The sequence below is a fragment of the Ammospiza caudacuta genome, chromosome 19, assembly GCF_027887145.1.
Source record: "Ammospiza caudacuta isolate bAmmCau1 chromosome 19, bAmmCau1.pri, whole genome shotgun sequence".
In the NCBI taxonomy this organism is placed as follows: Eukaryota; Metazoa; Chordata; class Aves; order Passeriformes; family Passerellidae; genus Ammospiza; species Ammospiza caudacuta.
In genome coordinates, this window is record NC_080611.1 from 10,209,263 (window position 1) to 10,223,358 (window position 14,096).

At 39.5% G+C, this 14,096-nt stretch overlaps 1 protein-coding gene across 1 annotated transcript in view; it reads left to right on the forward strand.

Moving 5' to 3' along the window:
- Positions 1–14,096, forward strand: part of CEP112 (centrosomal protein 112) — a 165,138-nt gene that overhangs the window by 117,582 nt on the left and 33,460 nt on the right. The window contains exons 22-23 of the mRNA XM_058817258.1: positions 725–787; positions 5,178–5,327. Of these exons, the coding sequence (XP_058673241.1) occupies positions 725–787; positions 5,178–5,327 (213 nt within the window). The remainder of the gene's footprint in view (positions 1–724; positions 788–5,177; positions 5,328–14,096) is intronic.

Sequence of the window (14,096 nt, forward strand, 5' to 3'; positions counted from 1 at the left end):
TATTTGCTGGTTTGATTGTGATTTGACCAAGCAGCCTTGTTTTATTCTTTGTTCTTGTTTATTCTTATTCTTCTTTTTTCTTATTATTATTTATTCCTTATCCTTGTTTTATTCTTTATTCCTTATTTATATAAGCCAGTTTGGTTTATTATTTAGCTTTGAGTTGTGAAAAAAAAAAGCTGGGGTAAGGAAAGAGCTGTGTGTCCACGCTGCATCTTGGGTGGATTTTCAGTGTAATTCTCACCTTTCAGTGTAATTCCCTAGGAAGGGATGAGCAATGGGACAAAGGACAGTTGCAGACACAGAACTAGAGCTGAAGCTGTGTCCCCCATGTCACATTGCCTGGGATTTTCTCTTCATTTTCCCCCCTCTGCTCAGAAAGAAATTCATCCTGATAAACTCGTTTACGTGTGTTGCCTCCTTCCCCTGCCCCACGCGCACGCTCTCATTCTCTCCTTTTTTTTTAATCCTCAGAACCCTTTATGTTTTCCTAATAATTGGCAGCAGAGGTACAATTTCTCCCCTCTTTCAAGCGGTGAATTGTTGGCCTGAGATCAGAGGCCAGCGCTGGCGGTTTGCTGGCTGCCACAGAAGGGCGTTGGGGCTGGCGCGGGGCCGGCGCTCGGTGATGGGCACGAGGAGGAGGAGGAGGTGCCAGGGTGGCAAAGTGTCCGTGCACGTCCTGTGTGTGAGCTAACGGGGCTCTCCTCTGTGTGTGTTCCAGGCCAACAGGCGGCTGAAGCAGGCGGAGGAGGAGTTCACCCTCAAACTGGCCAGGTCCACGCAGGTAGGTGGCTGGGAGCTCAGGTGAAACCTGCTCCACCTGGGAGCTCGGTGAAAAGTTGAGTTGACAGCCAAGAGAAGTCATATCGTGTTGCTAAATCAAACATCCAGTGTCTTCTTGTGGATTTTAACTGAAAAACTGTGGCAGACATCTTTTTATGAAAATCCTTTCTTAGGATTTTTTTCCCTCCTGAGAAGCTGAGAGGCCTCAGAGACAAAATGTAAACAATGGTTATCTGTCACAGCGGGAAGCAAGGGTTGCAGGATGAAGAAAGAGATGAGAATGTTGACCTCATGTTCAGAAGGCTTGATTTATTATTTTATGATATATATTACATTATTACTATACTACAAAGAATAGAAGGAAAAGTTCTCAGAAGGCTAGCTAAGCTAAGAATAGAAAAGGAATGAATAACAAAGGTCTGTGTCTCAGCAGAGAGTGAGACCCAGCTCTGCTGTGGGTGGTCAGTAAATCCAAACATCCACCCGAGACCAATCATGGATCCACCTGTTGCATTCCACAGCAGCATACAACCATTGTTTACATTTTGTTGCTGAGGCCACGGCTGCTCAGAAGGGAGAAAAATCCTAAAGAAAGGATTTTTATGAAAAGATGTCGGTGACAATTATCTGTGGCCATGGAATGCAACAGGTGGATCCGTGATTGGCCTCATGTGGATGTTTAGAATTAGTGACCACTCATGGCAGAGCTGGCTCTTTCTCTGTGGTCTGTCCGAGCCACAGACCTTTGTTAACATTCTTTTCTATTCTTAGCTACCCTTCTGAAATGAAACTTTTCCTTCTATTCTTTAGGATAGTTATAATGTAATATATATCATAGAATAATAAATCAAGCCTTCTGAACATAGAGTCAACATTTTCGTCTCTTCCCTCATCCTGAAAACCCCTGTGACCACTGTCACAAAAAATACAGAACATTAAGCTGGGAAATAGAGGTGGGGTTTTTGAGTTCTGAATTTTATCTTTTTCGTCTTCATCGTCATTTCCTAAGGACCCCAGAGGACCAAATCCTCCTTCAGCCAGTGGGAAGGAAAGTGAGGTGCTCCATCACATCTCATAGAATCATTGCACAGCCAGCACTTGAATTTCTGTTAAAGGTGGTGTCACCCAAGGTTTCTTCATCTTTATCATTGATCCCCACCAGTTCTGCATTTCTGCCCAAAACAGCACCTTGAGGAATATCAGTGTCCTGGAAGCAGACTGGTTTTGACTTGAGTTTTTGCTCTTCAGAGAACTCAAAAGATGAAATGAGTGTTGAATTTACATATATGCTTAAAAATGGTAAGGCTGGATGGTTTTTACATACTTCAGCTTTCAGTTTGACTGACAGGTAGTACTGAATTGTGAAAAATGATGGAGATGCAACCAGAAGTTAAGCTTTTAATAAGAAAAAAATTGCCACAAGGATTTGCGTGGAGGTGTCATTCTCCTCATTGCTCTCAGCCATAGCAGAGTGCTTGCCTTGCACTGCAAAGTGTGTTTGCAGCCAGCAGTCCAATAATAGCATTTTAAAATCAATAAAAACACTACAAGGAAGGGTTTAGCAGCCTCTAATCTAGACAGAAATGAGACAATTACAAGAAACTACAAACTTTACTGTTTTACCAACACTTCAAAATATTTAAAACTCTTGATTTCAGCTTTTCATCTCCTTTGAGTCTTATTCTCTGTAACACTTGTCCAAAATTTTGACTCGGTTGTGACATTTATTGGCTGTCACTTTTTCACACTGCTTTATCCGAATCTTTGGTAAATATGTCTCATATTCTATTTCTAAAATCTAACCTGTATTTTTACACATTCATTTGCATACAGAGAGGTTGCAGAGTCTCCATCCTTGGAGATACTTAAAACCTGATTGGACTGATCCTGAACAACCAGCTCTGGGTGATAATTCCTTAAACTGGTCCATTCCACCCTCACCAATTCCACAATTCTGCGGTAAACCAGAGATATTGTTCTCTGTCCTAAATGCCCTGCCAGTGATTTTATATTAGTAACTTTTGGGAGCCTTATTTATAAAGAAAGAAAGAAAGACACAACAAAAAAGGCTTCTTTTTTTTTATCTTTCCATCTGAACCTGAAAAGCAGGAAATGGTTAAAGCTCAAAAAGTAACATTTAATCCACATCAGACCTGCAGGAAGAGATCCCTTCCATTGCTGCCTCTATTTTACCTTTTGTCATTGTCACCCACATGTGAGTGGAATCAAGGCAGCCTCTCCATGCCAGACACAATCCAATGTCAACACAAAAATGGTTCTTGGTCCATTTGTTAAAGACAGTTAGAATAATTGAAGCATTTCTGAATTTTTAACTGAGGGATGAGGGAAATTGCTTTAATTGTTGCACAGGAACGTGTAGGTAGTGTAGGGCAAGGTAAGAACTTTTTAACCTAAATGTCATAATAAATTTTGTCAGACTGACCAAATTTATTATGTCATATATATAATATTTACTGGCCTGCAGAGCAGTCTCAAGGTTTGGGGACATGTTTTGTATTAAGGTGGCTTTGCTGTAGCTGGGGCATTTCACTGGCAAGAGCTGGGCCCAGCTCCTCGGCACTTTCTGGGGCAGACACAACACATCCATCGTCTGTCAGGGCTGTTTGGCTCAATAAAACCATTTCACCCTGATGTCTGAATTTCTTTACTTGTGTGGGTTTAAATCAAATCCCCCAAGTTCCTTGGACACTCTTGGCTTTGGGGTTTTTTTTTTTTTTTGTAGCTCACTGTTAATAATTGGTGGATTGCAACTTTTCTTGTGGTCGCCTTGCTGACAACATCTGTCCAATCTCTCTCTCTGTGGCCTCTTGGAACATTCACTTTTAACACCCACACAGAGAAGATATTTCAAGAAATTTCCTCTGAAGTTTATACAAAGTAAATAGAAATTTTTGCTCTGAAAAGTACTGCACAAAGCAGATCTTTCTTCATCAATTTCTGCTGAAATTTCCTTGTTTGGATTTCAGAACTCCTGTGCTAGACCAGGCTCTCAACCCAGTAAAAGCTTTAAATCTCAGGTTTGTGTTATACTGAGGAGTTGGCTGCTTTGTTTTCTTTTTAAAATGACAAAATGAGATATACTCAAAATGCTGTAGTTTTGCATGAGGTCAAGTTGTTATCTTAATAATTTACATAATCCATTGCTTTCTTCTGCTTTCTCCTGTGCATTACACACCTGGTAAAACCACATTTCTGCAAATTGTCTGTCTTCTAAACAATTACCTGAACTCAAACCCGGAGACACTGCTTAATTCTGGCTAAAGAGTTGCACCCTATCAGATAATCTCTAAACTTTGGCATATTGGTCTCAAAACCCCTTCTTTTTGATGGGTATTATCTTTTGAAATATGTATTTCAAATACAAAGGTAGGTTTTACACATAATCTGGGTTATTTCCTGGGCTTTTCAAGTAGGCAAAGAGAAATAAATTTACTACAAAGTTTTAATCAGGCTTTTCCAGTGATTTCAGTGCCTTCATTTGTAGCACAGTTCTTCTTATACTAGTCCTGGCCTATTATTAGGTTTTTAAACTTATTCTTTTCCTAAATAACAATGTAATTAACATAGATAAATTTTTCTTTGCCAATGAGGAAGTCTAGCAAAGTCTAAGCACTCTGGTAGTCTCTCCCTGAACTGCCTGTGTGCTAAAGTGCTGTTAGAATTATTCTATAATATGCTGCTAGAGCAGCTTAACCTTGAGCTTGAATATATACATTAAAGTCAGTGACTCTCCCACATGTCTGAGTGCTTTGCTGGGTGATGACATGTCAGTTTAAAATTCTGTAAATATGCCTAAAGGATCAGGGTTAGTTATGACTTTCCCCAGTGATGGAAAAGGTAAAACAAATACAATTCAACAGATGACGAGTGAATCACCTAAAAGGTCTGGATGTGGAGTCAGGTCCTCACTGTATTGCTCAGCAAAATCTGCTCCTTTCAGCAGCTCAGAAATGTCACTGTCAGGTTTACATTTCAGCCCAGTGTGTGAACGTGGGTGTTTTTGTTCTCAGCAGTATCAAGGTGTGAAATACCCCCCTGGAAAAGGAGCAGCAGCCCCCCAGTGTAAACTCACAGGCATGGAAGACATGGGAAAGGCTCCACAGATGTGCCTTGTTCTCATGAGTAAATATTTTGGAATGTCACAGTGGAAAACACTTCCAAATATTTTGTGTCCAGCGATTCTTGTCATTTCCAGCCTTGCTCTGCTCCTTTTCTCTGCCCGGAGCTCCATGCCCTGCTAGAGTGCAGCGTGCTTATTTCAAACACCCAGCTCGCACAGCAGAGCTTCCCATTGCCATGTTTATATTTAAAAAAATGCACAATATGTGTATTTTATTGAGGAGAGCTTTAACACGCTGCTTTCCTTTCAGGAGATAGCTGAGCTGAAGGCCACCATTTCCGTGCTGACCGAGGAGAGCAGCCAGCAGCAGCTCGCGGTGGAGCAGCGGCTCCAGGAAGCTGCACAGAAGTTGGAGGATGAGAAGCAGCAGCTGATGACAGATAATGACAGAGCAATCAAGGTAACGTGGGCATTGCAGTGCTGCTGCTGCTGCCTGGCTGAGGGTAATTAAAAGTTCTGAATGCAGGGCTGGTTCCTGTCCACACAGAGCTCACCCAGACATCCCCAAAGCTTTGATGGAGCTGGTGACTCAGGCTCCCTCTCCTCTGGCTGATCCCATGCCTGCATTTGGCAAATCTAATCCATCCATGTCCGTCAAATACTTGAATCTTTCCTGTTCTCTTTCTTTTTGGACTGGCCCTGATGTTGTAGTGTGTTTCCAGCAGCTTTATGCTGTGTTTTCAGGGCTTGAGAGAGAGGAAAGGTGAAAAATAGGAGAGTGTGTTCACAAACCTTCCCAACTTTCATGTTTAAAGCTGCATTGAAGGAAAACTTGTCCTTGGTCTCCACTGAAAAATGTGCTGAATGTTAAAGGATTAAAGTATTTATCTGTAGTTTTATACATATTTTACTGTAATTTTTCATACATATTTTGCTTCAGAATTCCATTCTTTGGCCTTTCTCATTGTTTTAAGGGACTGAATAGCCACGCTGTGTTCTTGCTGCTTTGACACCTTGACTCAAAGTGTCTGCAGAGAATTCCACCTGTAGAAGTGAGCAGAATTGGCTTTTAAACATTTTTTCTTCTCAGAGTAGTAAAGAGCAATGGGAAAATTTTGAAATTGTCATCTGGTCTTTTGACAACAAAAACAACTCATGAGAAGTTGGATAGAAAAAATTCCTTTTCCATTGTAAAGACATTCAATCATACCAAAGAATTACATTATTAAATGTAAAACCTCATGGAAAAATCAACTCCTACAGTTCACATATTTTTTTTTGTGCCTAAAAGATACCATGGAAGTTTTTAAATGTTGGAAATCCATTGGATTATGGTGCAGTTAATACTGTCCTCTATATTGGAATGACTTGCACTAGGTTGTCATTACTGTCTCAACATCTGCAGAATGTTTTTCCTTTCTTTCATGGATTTTTAATTATCATTATTTTTTCTTAAGCAAAATGTCTGCCTTTATTTGTGTGCTTATTGAGGAAAAAAAAATTCTTTCTGATCACTCTGTGAGAGGTGTAACTATAAAAATGTTGGCTCTAACCTCGTATGCAGGTAGAATCACCACAGGTAGGTTATTTTATCACCAGGCTCTGCAGAGGGAACACAGGTAAATCCCATTATTTTCAGGTACAGGTGAATTTTTACCACTCAGGAACATGAATTGTTTGTAGTTCACTTTTCCAGTGGCCCCCAAGATCTGCAGAAGCCCCGTGACAGTGAAATCATCTTCCACAGAGTCAGAAATGCACAATAATTCAAGTTATCACGGTGCCTGCTTGAGTTACATGTTGGAAAAACACGGTTCAGACTCTTAAGCAGCATTTTTCTTCTGGTGCAAACTCTACCCTTGAATTTCTGGATTCTCTTAAGTTCCAGGCAGTGGAATAATTCAGCTGTTGGCAACGCCAGTTTTTGAGCAGTAATGATTATAGGTGGCATGAAACCCTTCTGCGTGTAAATCTATTATAAACTTCATTTTGATGTTATTACTTCACAATGTAATGAAATCCATAAAAACCACAGGGAAATTGTGCACAGCATTTCTGAGCAGTGTCCCAGGGAGTTTTTAGTTTTTAGCACTGGTGCTGGGAGAAAGTTTTAAAAGATTTTGTCAACTTGGAGAAGAAATTGGAGGAGCTGTTTTGCTTGGAGTTCTTGATTTTTGTTTAGTATCATTAATACTGTACTTTAAAAAAAAAATCTTCCTTTGAAACCACTGATTTAATGGAAATTTACTGAAGTCCAGATACTCAGGCAGAAAATTCCTAGGAAGCTAAAATGCTGTGTGTACTTTTGGAAACAGAAAAAGGTGGTTTTAATATTTGATCACTATGTATTTTTAAGAACCACACATATTTCTAGGCAAGCATATGCAGAAATACTTTGCTTTTTATTAGCCTGGGGCAAAAAAAAAAAAAGGATTTTTGGTGAAAATGTAATCTTGGATGTCCTGGAGATGGGGAACAACATCCAACCTAGGGTAAGCTGAAGACCTTGAGGGATGATTAAAGAAACTTTCTACAAACAAAGCAATTCTTAATGTAATGCAAGCCTTTGAGGAGACTCAGTGTAGTAAAATCTACTGAAAATACTATCATTAAAAAGCAGCCTTTGCTAAATATAACATTGATTTAAACTAACATTGAGGAACAGATTGCAATTTCCTCTCTTGGTATTGGGTGGCTTCCTGTAAGACCTTCCAATTATTATTTCCTTTCAAAGAGAGAAATACATTTTTACAGAAACCAACTGGCTCTCAGAGAAGTTTTGGATGTAGGCAGTAAAGTGATATCCAGATGTGGATGCCATAATACATGATTTTGATGTTAATTCAAATTCCTGACTCTCTTTGCTAGTAAAAGATTTCTGATTTGTTATTATTGCACAATTGCATCCATCTCCTTCCACTCAGTATTTCTTAAGGTAGTATCTTAAATATTAGTCAAAAATATATTTGGATCTTTTAAGATCCAGTATATCTAAATATATAATAGATATATTGGAAATATAATAATGAATCTTTTAGATATATATCAATATGATCTATTGGATCAATATATCAATTGGATATATTTGATATATAATAATGGATGCAATATAATGGATATATTGGATATATAATAATGGATCTATTGCATATATATCAATATGATCTATTGGATCAATATATCAATTGGATATATTGGATATATAATAATGGATGCAATATAATGGATATATATTGGATATATAATAATGGATCCAATATAATTGATATATTGGATATATAATAATGGATCTTTTAAGAACCTCCTGTTTCTTTTGACAGCCAAAAAACCCAATTTGAACAAGGCTTTTTGCCTTCAGGTGGCCTCAGTTTGGGGCAGTTTGAGACAAATGCTTGGAGGCCTTGGTGCTCTGTGTTAGGTCTGGCTAAGGGCAGGATGGACTTGTCACCACACATAAAATCAGGATAAACCTTTGGCTCTCACATTCCCCTCTTGTGGCTCAGGGTGATAACAAAAACTTGTTGGACAAAGAGTCCGAGCCAGCTGACTGTGATTGGCCATTAATTAGAAACAACCACATGAGACCAATCACAGATGCACCTGTTGCATTCCACAGCAGCAGATAATCATTGTTTACATTTTGTTCCTGAGGCTTCTCAGCTTCTCAGGAGAAAAAAATCTTAAAGAAAAGATTTGTCATAAAATATCATAGCTACAGAAGGACACTGGGCTGGGACAGGGGGGACAAAGGGCAGAGCTCACCTGGTCACTGAGCTGTGCCCAGCTGTGCTCAGCCCAGAGATCAGGAACCCAATTTTTAAATTATTTTTATTAATTTTAATTATTTATTTTATTGCTTTTAATTTTATTTTAAATTTTTGACGTTATGTTTCTTACATCTTCGTAGCGATCCAGCCACAGCAGCCTGGAGCTTGATAATTCCAACAGTCAGAGCATTTACCAAACTCCTCTGCTGCTTTTCTTGTTCTGGGCAGAACAAGAACTTGGTGGCATCATAAAGATACCTTGAGGTTATTTATGAAATCCCAGCATTGGCTGTTTAGGCTTAGTTGTTCAGTTTTTTATGAAATCCTTTTGGATCTGGGATTGGAAGTACAAAACATTTCCTGGGATTGGAGCTGCAAAACATGTTCAGAGCATTTTAATGCTGAAGTTGATGGCCAAGTGGGGACTCCACATCAAAAAGTAGATTCTGGAAAGAAATGGATGATGGAGAGCATACAGTGACAAACCCACAACAGAAAAGGGGGAAAATGCTGCTTTTTCTGCCAGATGAACCACAATTGTTGTTTGATTCCTGTTACAGATTCTAGGATTCTGCTAAATCCCTGAATTAACACCAAGATTTCATTAGCAAAGCATGGTTGGAAGATGACACATTTCAACACTTTGTATGTTAGCCAGCTTACGATCAGATTGATTCTGCTAATAAATAAGACTTAAAAGATTTCTAGGAAAGAATGGCCTATAATAATGTTCCCCTTCATGTGAAAAATTTTGAAACAGTTGTTTTTCTTTGCTATGTTTAAAAATGTTGAGAGGGGGGGAAAAAAAGTCAAAGTGTTTTATAACCATAGCAGAACAAAGGGAAAAATTTTGGGGTTTAAGTTGTCTGGGCCTTTGTGGGCATTGAGTATTCCTGACATCTATATTTGTTAAGTATGCTGTTTAACAAATTTGCTATATTTGTTAAATGCTGCTGTATCTTGGAGCCAAGGGATCTTTTCCTCTGGAAAGAACTGAGAGTTTTATCAACACAGTGAATTTCCTCCATGCAACTGTAAAAATTACCAAATTTCTCTATCAAAAACCTATATTTTAAAAAATTCGATGCACAAGCTAATTTTGCTTGTAGTTCTGTTTCATCATCAGCCATGTCTATTAGCAAATTCCGCTGGTAACTACAAATAATATTCCTTATTAAAAGGACAAGCACATTAGGTCTCTGGGAACATTGGAGTGACTGCAGCCCTGCAGAGGTATTTAGTTTTTTGTCCTTAAAACACCTTTTGGAACACCAGCATTGCACTCTGGGTTGGAGTTGGTAATAAATAAATAATTCTAGTTTATTGGTTTAAAAGTCCCAAGCAAAGGTAAATCTAAGTGGTTTAAATGCCCTTAATTAGTGCTTATTAAGGGAGGAGAGGCATCTGAGAGAACCCAGCCTAAGCTGCCCTGATCTGGAGAAGGAACAATTTTAGTTTTGAAAGGGAGAGAGGAGGGCAGAGCCTTGACTTCACCCAGGGTTTGTGGCAAAGGTGGAAATTAAGGCTGGAATGAGTGGTGGTTCAGGAGGCTGTGATCCTGTGTGGCAGCACTGAGGACATGAATTAGGGAAAAAAAACCCTGAAAGTTTAGTATAAACTCTAAATGAACATCTAAAACTTAGGGAAAAGGCATAGATTGTGTCAAGGACTTTTTGGAAGGGGAGTCTTGACTTGCTTTATTCCCCAGGATACACTGAGGGAGCAGAATTAACCAGAATTAACTGCTACAACCTCACTACTAGCTCAGGATAAATTTTGGATTTAGACCAGACCCACATTATGGATAAAATTTTAAAGATATTTTGTTGTATTTTCTGTTTCAACTTGGATGAAGGGGTTTTTTTGGTTGTTTGGTTTCTTTTGTTGTTCGGTTTTTTGGGGTTTTTTGTTGTTTTGGTTCGGGTAAAGAGGTCTTTTTTGGTTGGTTGTTCTTTGAGATTTTTTGATGTTTTGGATGAAGGGGGTTTTTTGGTTATTCGGGTTTTTTGGTTGTTTGGGTTTTTTGGTTTTTTTGTTCAGGTTTTTTTGTTGTTTGGGTTTTTTGGGTCTTTTTCTTTTGGTTTGGATGGAAGGGGGTTTTTTTGGTTGTTTGGTTTTTTGGGGGTTTTTTTGTTGTTTGGCTTTTTGGTTTGGTTTTGCTTTGTTTTATTGTTGGGTTGGAGTTTTTGGGTTTTTGGAGTTTTTGGGGTTTTGGGTTTTTTGGGGGGGTTTGTTGTTTTTTTTTTTTTGTTTCTTTTTTTAGCCAGCAGTGCCTGTAGAAGGGAGGTCAGCATTTCAGTGTTGGCTCTGGCTCATGTCTTGTAGGACACAATGGTGAGAACATGTCCCACTGCTGGTGGTGCCAGACACTGTCACTAGCCTGGAGATGTCACAGAGTTCTCCAGAGGCATTTCTAATCCCTCTAATTGCCTTTGTGCCCAAACATTGCCATGATAAACCATTTGGCATGGTGAAAGAAAGACTTGCAAGGGACCAACTTGATGTTAAATACATAAAATGCTTTTTTCATGGATCTTTATTTCTTTGTCACTGACTTTAGCCTGTAATAACACTCATAACTCTGCAGTGTCTTTTATTAGCAGGGAATTACAAGGCACCAGCACTGGTGCTTTAGCATGGGAAAGCAGACCTTAAAATTTACCAGGCAAATGATTTTATCTTGCTCATAACTTCCTATATTCTGTTTGATCAGCAGAGGAAGTCACATCTTCCAAAAGAATAGGTAAATTAGATCTGCAGGTCTTTCATGGCTTTGCTTTCTCTGTTTCATGGGGTGCAAACCCTGAGGCACCTGTTTCTCACAGCCTTTGTTGATGTAAATTGTAGTTTCACCCAAATTCTCTCTGTTAGAGGTTTAGCCTTGAGGTTTTCAGCTCTGTCTCTTGATTCCATTACCTGGTTATCTTTAAAAGCCTGTATTGACACATTCCTTATAAATGATAATTAAAACAGGCTGACTTTCGTGTTAAGCTTAGATAGTTATTGATCGCAACTGAAATTCTGATTTTAAAAACTCTTCCTTTCAAAACCATCTCTCTTTTTCTGCTGCCACAGAAATTATTTCATTGTCTGAAGCATAGCACCTTCTCTTCAAAATTACAGGCTTTCAGATGTTTGGCCAGCCAGGCAATCCGAGTGGCTGAGCATCTGTAAGTACTTTATAATATCTTTGACATGCTTTGTGAGGCAAAGAATTGAGTCATCTTTTTTTTTCCTGCAGCAAACTTTGCACTCTGGCATTTTTCTTGACTTTTCATGTCTCAACACATTGAAGAACTTACCATGGCCAACAGCAAAATCAGACTTACAAGTTTTATAAAAGACTAGAGCTGGTGTCTGCCTTTTCCTCTGAACTGCAGTCCAGATTTATCTGACAGGTTTAAAAGTTGGTATTTTTACTTTTTCCTACATTATCATTGTTGCCCTCAACGTTTTATTTTCCCTCCAGAAGGCACTTTGCTGCATGAAGTCCTTTTTATTCCTTGTTAGCCCCAGAAGGGATGCTGCATGTCTGTCTCCAGATTAGGGAGTTAAAGATTCTATAAATGCAGAATAAAATGTAAAGTCATATACAGACAAACTGTCTTGCTTTTAATAATGTGGACTAGGCTAATTTTGCACTGGAAAAATAGGGGAAAAAAATCAAAACCAGCCATAAAATTCACTGCTTTTAATTGAAGGGATGCCACCTGTCTCCAGGTTATGGAGTTAAAGATTCTATAAATGCAGAATAAAATATAAAGTCATATACAGCTAAACTGTTTAATGTGGACTAATTTTGCACTGGAAAAACAGGAAAAAAATTCAAACCCAGCCATAAAATTCACTGCTTTTAATTGACAAAACAGGAGTAATAACACTGAGAGGGGTCCTGGGTAATTAAAAAGGTGCAGACAAAACATTCTTATTAGAAAGTGTTAAGTAATACTGATATAAGCCCACACAGTTTGTAAAGAAGGACAGACAAGGTTTAGAATTTGTTATGGGAAAATGGAAATCAGCTTTTTTAAGGCTGCTGTGATGCTCAGAGTTTACTGCTGCATTTCAAAGGCGTTTTTCTCTCCAAAGAGCAGAAAGACTTTTCTGTAGAGGAGAAAGTGGTGCTTAAAAAAGACAGAGCTGGGGAGATACCCAGGAGTTAGGAGGCAGAATGCCCAGGAGGAAGAGCCTGTGCTCCAAGGTCTGGGACTTTACTGGAGAGAGGGGGAGGAAAAAAATTATAAAGATAAAAACAAGCGTGTAATGCCGTCCAAAGCCGGGGCATCTGTAAAACAGTCAGTGCACAGGGCTGTGCGGGCTTTCCAAGGGCTGCGCTTTGTTCCAGTTCCAGTGAGTTCCTGGAACACAGCCTCCTTCCCTGCTCCTGGAACAGCCCTGGCTGCAGGGCTCCTCCAGCCGTGGAGGTGGAAGCAGAACCTGCGTGAACCGCGGCTTGCACCAGCAAAGGGCGCTGGGCAGAGCAGCGCCTTCAAAGCCAGCCTTCCACGGGCCACAGACATCTCCAGCTCTGCTCTGAGGGCTTCCAAAGCCTGGCACAGCCAGGGCAGTTGCAGGGTTTGGCAAGCAGGGCTTTGGGGATGTGGACCTGCTTTGTTATCAGCATCTCTTTTCCCTGAGAGATCTCTCTTAGAGCCTGGCTCATCCCAGGGGAGCTGGAACAGCACCAGGGTGCCCTGGTTGGTGCCATTGCGCCTGCACCACTCGCAGAATTTGTGTCCACATCCCTTTTTTTTTGCAGAGCTGTATGTTGCTTTTGATTTTGTGCTAATCGTGGTGCTGGCTGCTCCAGGGATATCAGCAGGAGAGAGTCACTGAGGATTTCAGCTTTGTGCATTAAAATGCTCTTGCCAAAACGAGTGTTGACTTAAGAAATCTTCAGATTCCACTTAGAATTTTCTGCTGGCTCTCCAGCTTTATATGTAACTGAAACTCAAGAAGATCAAATATCAAGAGTGTTTTTTAAAAAAACGACTGGCTAACACTTTTGAATGGCACATCACAGGGAAATAGAAATATCTTTGTTAAACTTCACCATTTTCATAATAGTTGGGCCTTTCTTAAGTGTAACAAGAGAAACCTGGAGAATCTGATACCTGTGCCTGGTAACTATTTACCAATATTTAAAGGCAGGGTAGGAGAAGAATCAAGTGGTCAGTAGCACTCTTAGACTTTTTGAAAGGCATTGCCTTAATTTTCTATTACTGGAATGTTTTTTTCCATCCAAAATGAAAATACCTATTGTTTTGTTAGCATTAAAAGATTACTTACAAAGAGCTACAAAAGGAAAGCAGCCAGAGCTGCCATATTCCTGCCACTTTCTTGCGTCAGCAGAGTGGAGAATAAAAGAACTTTCCAAGTTACAGTGCTGCACTTGAAAAGGGAGAAAAGTCTGCGGTGACTTTTATCTGTGTGTTCAGCAGATCAGATGGCAAACTCACCCC